Source organism: Berghia stephanieae, chromosome 1 (assembly GCF_034508935.2).
Source record: "Berghia stephanieae isolate SIO BIC M18660-M18661 chromosome 1, UCSD_Bste_1.3, whole genome shotgun sequence".
NCBI lineage: Eukaryota > Metazoa > Mollusca > Gastropoda > Nudibranchia > Aeolidiidae > Berghia > Berghia stephanieae.
In genome coordinates, this window is record NC_088360.1 from 64,828,220 (window position 1) to 64,838,607 (window position 10,388).

Below are 10,388 nucleotides of genomic sequence, written 5' to 3' on the forward strand. Positions count from 1 at the left end.
ATGCTGATTCTGCCATGCAGTTTATCCACTCATCATCGTCCTCCAATAAACCCATAGCAGACGAGGCCTGTCGAAAAGTATGGTGTAATGTTCCTACTTCTGATCTCTTTAGGTCTTCAAATGATTTTGCTCCCCTTACATGCTGCAGCAATAATCTAAGAAAGAAGCGCTCCCCTTCTGCTGGATGGGCGCTGTACATTCTACCGATTACCAGGCGGTTTCTCTGTCTCTTCTTCCAAATGCACGTTCTACTATCCCACGTGTAATGTTCCGGCATATCAGTATACAGTAGAGTATTAGCCTCACGGTTTATTGCATTCTCCTTAAACCATGCTGTTAGTGTGGTGTCTTTCAGTCTCCTTACAGCTTTTTCCGCATGCCCTTCTCTGTAAGTTACAGACTGCTGGTTTTCCAAGTGCAAAGCTAAACGTTGGACTGCCGGGTATCGGTCTTGCATGTCAAATTGGAATAATCTCCAGCAAGATTCACTTGCTGAAACATAACGTGCATCAACAAATCTCCTAATTTCATCATCTTGTTCCCCTTGGAATTCTACCATGACTCTATCATGTCCTTTGTACACATACTTATATACATGTATTTCACCGCTTTTATGCTGTTGCACACCTCAAGATTGATATGTGCCATATATCTGCTGAGGGTTATATGGGACAACCCATCTATTGTCAAGGGCAATTCCTCTTTTGAAGATTGATTTTCCATCATTACGTCTCTGATACAGGGGATAAGTGGAGTCATTTGTATGTGTCGTCTCACTGAATGATTTTGGAAATCTCTTGGAACACTTGCCATCTTTCATGCATGGACTGTTGGGATTGGCCAGGCCACAGGGACCATGCATCATGTGTTTTGAAACTAAATTCTGTAATGTTTTGTTTTGTGGAATTTCTGCACACACCAACCTATCAATATCTTGAGTAGTTATGGGTTTGGCACTGCGATCAAGGATAATCAGGATGTGAGAATGTGGTAGTACTCTCTTTTGAAATTCAATGACCTTCACATATGCTAAGACTTTGCCAAAAAGTTCTTTTTTAATTATCTCTTCCATCAATGCCCCTAATTTCATTTTAAAGACCCTTGCGACTAAATCTGGTCGGTCTGCAGCTGTTTGTCATGAATGCAGTTCATTTGTTATCTCTGGCCAACATGGATTACAGGTCACAGTAAGGAATAAGTCTGGTTTACCATATCTGCGAACAATTGACATTGCATCTTGGTATAATTGGAGCATGTTTCTTGGACCCCCTGTGAATGAAGATGGTAAAACAATTTTGGTCCCTACTGTAGCTCCATGTGCGTCACCTCGATACACTGCATCCACCAGTCCTTGATACAATTCTGCTCGTAATGACTGTTGATTAAATCGAATGTATTGCAGGCGTTGCTCTTCAACTTTAGCATACTGATCAACACAATATTGTTGCAGGAGACGACCTCCGTGCGAGATTACATTAAAACTATCTCTCTCCATAAGTCGATAAGCATAAAATAATGATGGACTGACCTGACCGGTTCGCTTTCTGTTGAATTTAATGTTGGGCACCCAACCTTCTTCTCCTTTTGGAAAGAAGAGCACATAATGCAATGGATCAAAGTGAGGATGTGTTTCACTGATACGCATAATTGACTGTTGGTTTGGATGGTCATCTGATTTGCGGTATAATACAATATCCCTCCGGTTACTACAGTTGATAGGGTTATTTGGGAGTAAAACAGCAACTTCTGAAGCAGTCTGTAAATTATATCTACGGGGATCTTTGATGAATCTGCTCGCAGCACCATTCTAATATCCTTCCCTTGATCTCCAGCATCTTCAATAGCTGCAGCGGCATGCTTATATAATTCAACAAAGGGACTAACAGTAGCCATGATGGTAGATATAGTTGTCAAAATATCAGTATTAAGACTTCTATTCCAAAAAAGCCTATTTTGAATTTCGTGTTCAGTGTCATAAATGTAAAGTTGGGCAAATTTTGGTCTATCATTATCACTGTTGGGTTGAATATGACCTATTCTATGGTAGACGGTACCACTAACTCGGAAACAGTATATCCCAGGAGGCAAGAAATCTTCGTGTACACCCAAGGAGGCGAATGCAAACATAGAATTGTAAGCACGAATGTGTTCTCGAACATGCTTAGAATTTGTGTCGTTAGCCGTGTAAAGACTCTTTATATTATCCGGAAGGGGTTGTAAAGGTGCCAGTGATACTTCCCCATTGGCACAGAGGTTGATTCACCGTGCCATAGTTTTGCTGAACAAAAACGACAAACTTTGTTCATGCGTCCTGTGTTGTGTGGTGAGATAAGAGGTATTGTAGTTGTATCCTGTTCTTGATCTGCAGCTGATGTAATTTCCACTGTTTGAGCTACATTTTGTTGATGAGCAGTTTCTGTATTATTAGTATTAGTAGTAGAAGTAGCGGAAGTAGTAGTCGTAGTAGTATTAGTAGATCTAGTTCTGAATGCAAATTTTAATTGACGTGCTTGTCGTTGCTGCCATGCTTTATTCGGCATGATTTTGGTTTATCAGTCAGTAGATATCTATATCAATACGTCCCAAGTCTTTACTACGCTTTACTTGGGAGGCCTTCCGAAAGCCCCTACAAAGGGAAACAACTTTAATAATATATTCCCTCAACTGACCCAAAGAAAAAATTCAACCTAGTACCTTTAATTAACCCCAATAGGAAAAACAAACACCCTAGCACTTTAATAAGACTTATGACTAACCCTTATATAAAAAAAAACCTCCGATCTCGAGCTAACCCTAATAGAAAAGATGATGACAAATTGAATAAATAAACGCCTGACAAAAGATCAAAGGTGAAAATACAAATTTAAAGAATACTGGGGATGTAGGAGCTTTCGGAATGTCTCCCCTTTACTTAACTTATGGAAAAACAAACACCCTAGCACCTTTAATAACACTTATGACTAACCTCTCGAGCTAACCCTAATAGAAAAAAACAACTCTCGGACTGCTTTGCACTACCTTTCAATACTTAACAAATCACAATGGCGGCCGAAAATCAAAACAATGGTCAAATAAGGAAATGTTAAACTTTCACAAATCTATCAAGGTTTGTTCTAGAGTTTTTAAAATACTTCTATATAATGACAAACTGAATAAATAAATGCCTGACAAAATATCAACGGTGAAAATACAAATTTAAAGAATACTGGGGATGTAGGAGCTTTCGAAATGTCTCCCCTTTACTTAATTTATGGAAAAACAAACACCCTAGCACCTTTAATAACACTTATGACTAACCTCTCGAGCTAACCCTAATAGAAAAAAAACAACTCTCGGACTGCAGGTTTGTCCTAGAGTTTTAAAAATACTTCTATATAATGACTAACTGAATAAATAAATGCCTGACAAAATATCAACAGTGAAAATACAAATTTAAAGAATACTGGGGATGTAGGAGCTTTCGGAATGTCTCCCCTTTACTTAACTTATGGAAAAACAAACACCCTAGCACCTTTATTAACACTTATGACTAACCTCTCGAGCTAACCCTAATAGAAAAAAACAACTCTCGGACTGCAGGTTTGTTCTAGAGTTTTAAAAATACTTCTATATAATGACTAACTGAAAAAATAAATGCCTGACAAAATATCACGTGAAAATACAAATTTAAAGAATACTGGGGATGTAGGAGCTTTTCGGAATGTCTCCCCTTTACTTAACTTATGGAAAAACAAACACCCTAGCACCTTTAATAACACTTATGACTAACCTCTCGAGCTAACCCTAATAGTAAAAAAAGAATCAAAATGGCGACTGAAATCCGCTAAATCAACAACACAACGGAAGTAATAATAATACTTGATGTCATAAATAGATGACGCAAATTGACAACTTTTTACAGTGACAAAATTAGTTGATTTTGGGAGTCAAGTGTCGTCGTTGGTACATATTTTATGATATCTGTTTGACTCAACGAACTTTCAAACTGACTTTAAATTATAAAAGGAAATCAAGTTATCTGTTTATCTATCTTTAAAAAATACATTTCTAATTTTCAAATCTTTCAGTAGAGTTGTGCGCCGTGTAAATTTTTTTTATTGACTCAAATAAGCACAATGTTCTCCACAATTTTTTAAAGAAAGGATATATATATATATCCTTTCTTTAAAAAATTGTGGAGAACATTGTGCTTATTTGAGTCAATAAAAAAAATTTACACGGCGCACAACTCTACTGATATATATATATATATATATATATATATATATATAATATATATATATATATATATATATATATATATATATATATATATATATATATATATATAATATGTATACATTGTCGCCATAGATTCTCATCTTTGTGTTTATACATTTTTATGCATGCCACATCTGTAAACGAATTTCCATTTTTTTTTTTGGTGGATAAAGTATATATTATTATTATTATTATTATTATTATTATTATTATTATTATTATTATTATTATTATTATTATTATTATTATTAATTATTATTATTATTATTATTATTATTATTATTATAACTCGATTACGTCATGAGCAGTCATAAATGCATTTTTAGCTTGACCGGTTTATTCCTATTAGAGCCTACAAAAGGGTTGTTATAATACTATTTATTAAATGATATCTTGTTTTATTTTCCCCCTTTAAAAATGATCCGAGTATATATACTGTATTCAAATGTATATCTAGTGTAACAAATTCGATCTGGGTTATATCACTGACATTTGCCTTTTTATTGTCAACTGGTGTAGGTTTGCTGTAGCTGTGAGATGATAGGGTTAATAATTATCAACTGGTGTAGGTTTGCTGTAGCTGTGAGATGATAGGGTTAATCATTATCAACTTGTGTAGGTTTGCTGTAGCTGTGAGATGATAGGGTTAATCATTATCAACTGGTGTAGGTTTGCTGTAGCTGTGAGATGATAGGGTTAATCATTATCAACTGGTGTAGGTTTGCTGTAGCTGTGAGATGATAGGGTTAATCTTATATATTTTTAACTGGCATTTATCGAGAATAAGGCATATTTTCAAAATCATTTTGTAAGGTTATATATATAAATTTTTGGTTGGCCTCTTTTTTCCATTTACAAATTTAAAGGTGTATTTCAATTTTATTATTTTCTTGATTCTAAACACTTCCTAAAAGTTGATTCATTCAGCATCATAAATTATTTTGCGTTTTCGTCAACAGAACCTTTTGTTTGCGGACAAATCTGAGAAAGCGGAATTGAAAATTGTGGACTTTGGCTTTGCTGCTATGAACCCCAAGAATGAAACCATGATGACCCCTTGTTTCACTCTGCCCTACAGTGCTCCAGAGGTCCTGAAACAGATCACCAACCGTACCAGTGGCTATGATGAAAGTTGTGATTTGTGGAGTCTTGGAGTTATTCTTGTGAGTTGAATTGAAAACCAATGTTCGGTCTGTTAAACTGAAGCACTCAGAATGATTTTATAAAATGCTTCTTAGATCTGTAGTTAAAGACTGATATAGTTAAATCATGGATTGAGCCCATTTATTATGCCATATCTTCTTATGTGACTAAATATATTGCTCTATGTGGACACCTAAATAGCAGTAGTATTCCAGTGAGTTATGGTAACATGATACACAAAAGGGTTAACAGTTGTTCAAGCCAAGAAAGAATTTTAGAGTATTTATACAAGTATTTATTTAGCCTACATTTTATTTTTAAATATGCTCACATGCACTCTTAATGAACAATGATAGAAGTGAAATATTTTATTTTCACTACAAAATTACATAGCTTATTCTTCCAGAATTTGGCAATTTAATCAGTTATTCAAAATTTGTTAATTTTGTGTAGGCATTTTTCTAGCAATAAAACTAAATTAAAGGTAAATAAGATCAAAATGAAAATAAGATCAACACAATTCTAATGGGAGCAAATTACAGCAGATAGCAAATGAGGAATAGAAAGGAAGGCAATGCCATGGGCTATGGTAATCTGTCCACAGGCCGACCTAAGAAGTTGTGGATTAAGATGATTTATCATGATGTGAAGAAGGGAGATTGTTTATAATTACTATTTAAAAATGTGTGGAGATAAAGATAAATGCCATTATATCTTAAACGGAAAGGTTTAAAGGTAAATGAATAAAAAAGAAAGAGAGCATTTTGTTATTTTTGAGGATAGATTTATTTAGGATTGTTTGTTGTCATTTTAGGTCTCTTAATTTAACTTTTTCTTCTAGATCTATTCTCTGCTGGAGAATTGTCCCAAACTTTTTTCTTGTCATCAGAAAATACTACTTTTCAAAATCTGACGTCATGCTGGTTATAATATTGCTTTTAAAAAAATGAATAATGCAGTATACCTTTTTCATCCCACAATTTTTTATCCATCTAGTACACAATGCTATCAGGCAAGGCTCCTTTCCAAGACTCCAAGGAACCAGAGGGCATAATGCAGCGTATCAAAGAAGGAGACTTTGATCTCAGTGGCCAAGAATGGATGCAGGTCTCTCAATCTGCCAAGCAGCTGATAAGAGGTAAATAGTAAATAATGAATTTAGTAAATAGTAAATAATGTGGTAGGTAATCCTATAATAATCCTAGAATAAATAAGAACTAATGACACGTTTCTATCCTGTACATCTATCCGGCGTTTTCACTGTGATATTTGGAAAGAAAGACATTTCTTTTCAGAATTGATGAAAAGTTATGTGATTTGTCCTAAACTGAAATGTTATATGAACTTTACTGGGGGTTAAATTGGTCTCAAGTGAATAAGCATTATTGTTCTTATCAGAAAGAGTTCTAATATCACCACAAATTTTTAAAGTCTGGTTTCAATTTTGATTGTAAGTTTAAATGAAACTACTATCTTTTTGCTGTCTATAACTTAGAACATTTAGACATGTGCAGCGGGGTGAAGTTAAGATTAAGATAAATTATTCATATGATATATTATGATTATATTGATTTTCCACCAAATTTCAAATTTTTATCGTAACAGAGTACTTAAAAGTATACCATTAAAAAGTTGTCTTTTTAAAAATATTCATTTCTATTTGTTTTCTTTCCCCCACCCACCACCCTCCCCCTTTACCCCCCAAAAACCAACCCCAGGTTTATTGACTGTTGAACCCAAAAAGCGACTCCGAATGCAGGACCTTCTCAAGCATAAGTGGCTCAGGAAAGGGGTCCACTCTCCTGTGTCTCACACACCACTGTGTACCCCGGGCATCCTAAATTCCCACGCATCCATCCAAGACCAAATCAACACCACTATGGATGCTTTCCACCTAGCAACTCGTAATGGATTTAGGTTGCAGGAAGTTGCCACTGCTCCTCTTGCAAAACGCCGAAAGCTGAAGAAAAATTCAGTTGACAACCGAAGCAGCTCGACAGATAGCAACAATTCTAGTTCTACCACATCGTCATCAGGCATCACTCAATCCCCAGTGCGCCAATCACCTGTTCGAGCATTGTCCAGAAACTCATCAGCTTCCAGCATATCACAGAGTTCAGTTTGCAGCATGGGTTTTGTTCCTACAATCACTAACAACCCCTCACCTCTGACCATCACTTCCTGTAAATCCTCTGTTGCTTCCACATCCCAAAGCAGTCTGTCTGGTAACTATAGCAACAACAGCTTCAACAGTAGCAGCAGACATGGCAGCAATAGCAGTAACACACTGTACATCAACCCTTCTAGCTCCATCCCTAATACCACGCCCCTCAACGTGTCACCTCTAAGTGTCCATTCCATCAGCTCCTCCACACCCTCAAGGACACAAATGCTACCTCAAGAAGTTTCATCCATCCTCATTCCCTCTGTTCATGGTTTTAAAGATACTGATGAGGATGTCTTCAGTAGTTTTTGTGGAAGTGACAGTCGTAGCAGTAACAACAATAACAACAAAAATAAATACTTCAGTCTCAACAATGATAATGATGACGATGATAACAGTAATAGCAACACAAATGACAATAATAATAATAATAATAATAATAATAATAATAATAGTAATAGAAGTAGTGGTAATGAAGCTGTTATAAGTAGTAGTAGTGGCGGTAGCAATGGCAGTGGCTACAATGCCATACCCCAGCAAAGGCTGACAAGAGGATTAAAGAGGAAGCTTAGAGAAGCAGAGATGGGTGGTGTTTTGGGTACATCTCATTCAGGAGATGACAATTCCAATGATTGTGTGATAGTAGAAAAGGCCTATCCCACCAATCCTCACCGATCAAGTCGAGGCACTTACAAAAGGTTAAAATCTGACACCATTATAATAGACTAGATGGAAATACAGTTGTGTAACTAATGTGATATTAGAAATGTTGAATTTATTTATACTATACTGCAGTAAGACATAAACTTCTTCCCAAGTCAAGTCATGACTTGAATCACTTACATTTAAATGTGAATGCTTCAGATTAAAAAACATACAATATTTTGCAGTCTACCACTTATGATTTTACATTTCTCAATAGCAACTGAACAGAAAATTTAAAAAGAAATATATTTTATTTATATATAGATAGAATCCACAGTGGTTAGTTTCGTTTCAAAACAATTGTATCTCATCAGTGAATATTTCAGATCATTTCTGGTAGACGACCAGGATGTTCCCTTAGATGTCAATATGACCGTGCAAAAATAATCATAATTGACTTTAGATAGAGAGACAAAGTGATACTCTTGTATAAATAATGTGAACTGAAATAAATAATTGAGTAAATAAATAATGCTCCAAGAATAAGAAATGTTCGTGATTCATGTTTCCTTATAACTACAATGTTGGAAATTTACTATAACAGTAGAAATGTGATTCTATTAAAAAAAATAAAAAAATTATGAGAAATTATCATTGGAATAGGACAAACATTTAATAAATTGTTCAAATGTTGTATAAATTGAGAATCCTGAATATCATGTACAGACAGGAGATATAAAATAACGCCAATTTTGATGGTGCCATGTTGTATGTGTGGATACCTTTTTTTGATGATGCCAACAGGTGTAAGCAATTTGAAGCATACTTGGTTTCATCTTTCAGTAATTTTATTTTTTCAAAAATGGATGAAATCCAGTGAAATTTTGTATGTGTGCTTAAAAAAATCACATAATGTAAAACAGTTTGAATGGTGAGATTAATTTATTTGATGATTTTAATTGAAAATGATGACCTGTCATTTATTTATCGAGGATGAGCTTAATCTAACATCTGCATTTGTCGCGGCCGCAACCTGCAATTCGTGGCTATGATTTTGCCGCGATTTTATACATTTTTCAAAAACAAAAAAAAAAAACAAAATCGAAAAAGAAAAAATAATGGAAGGCAATTTTTTCACTGTAACAAGTTTTTATTGAAAAGAACTCCACAATTGCCATAGGCTGTTTCCAACTGCTGTACTGCAATAGATTACTCATTTTCTGATAAAGAGGCGTGGCCCTTGTGTTGTTTCACTGCAACGTATCAAAGTGACTGTATGGATTGACTCTGGGACTTTGATTGGTAGGCAGCAGGGACCATTTAAGATGGACACCCATGGAGATTATATCGAGGATAATGAGAGGCCAATATAAGAGGGAGGAAACTGAGAGAATCTGGGGGGGGGGGGGGGGATTTGAACAGTAATGGGGAGTGAACTCGAGAATACTGAATGTAGACCAGTGGGAAGTGAACCAGGGACTAAGTGAAGTCATATAGAGTGGAGAATAAACCCAGGACTTTAAGATGTGAACACCAGTGGGGAGTGAACCCGGGGCTATGAGAGATGAACATCAATAGGGAGTGAACACAGGACCACTGGATATGGACATCAGTTGAGTGTGAACCCAGGACTTTGGGAGGTGGGCAGCAGTGGAGAAGTGAACCCGGGGCTATGAGAAGTGGACAATTAATGACAACTTTTATGGCAACTTTTAGGCAGAAAAATGGCAACAAACATATATGCTAGCTTTAAACAAATCTTCAGGAACAGTACAAATTATTCGTCAAAAATTTGATCGTCTAGTACACATAGCAATATACTTTGAATTCAAATCAATAAAACGACTGGAAGTATAATATACATTAATATTCAATAATTTTAATAAATCTCCTTTTTAAAGATAGAACATGACTGCTCACTGTATAATTAATGTCTTATCAATCTGTACCTGAAGATCCCAGCACATTTTATCATTTATCTTGCATGTTTTCATTTTGTCAGCGCCACAGCGAAATCATTCCTGGTGATTTAATATTTGACAATGCAATGATTTTGTTGTGTTGTCACCTTCAGATGTCAGTGCCTGGTTTCATTTGTTTTATCCGATATAGCCTTTGTCTATTCTAAATGGGTTAGATTTACTTATAGCTAACTAACTCCAGGGTGTTGTTATTG

General features: G+C 35.4%; 1 protein-coding gene across 2 annotated transcripts in view; it reads left to right on the forward strand.

The window, feature by feature from the left end:
- Positions 1-8,516, forward strand: part of LOC144979410 (ribosomal protein S6 kinase alpha-5-like) — a 187,266-nt gene extending 178,750 nt beyond the window's left edge. For both annotated transcript variants that reach the window (XM_078926062.1, XM_078926058.1), the window contains 3 exons: positions 5,220-5,423; positions 6,400-6,541; positions 7,122-8,516. In XM_078926062.1, the coding sequence (XP_078782188.1) occupies positions 5,220-5,423; positions 6,400-6,541; positions 7,122-8,296 (1,521 nt within the window). In that variant the 3' untranslated portion in view covers positions 8,297-8,516. The remainder of the gene's footprint in view (positions 1-5,219; positions 5,424-6,399; positions 6,542-7,121) is intronic.
- Positions 8,517-10,388: the final 1,872 nt, after the last annotated feature.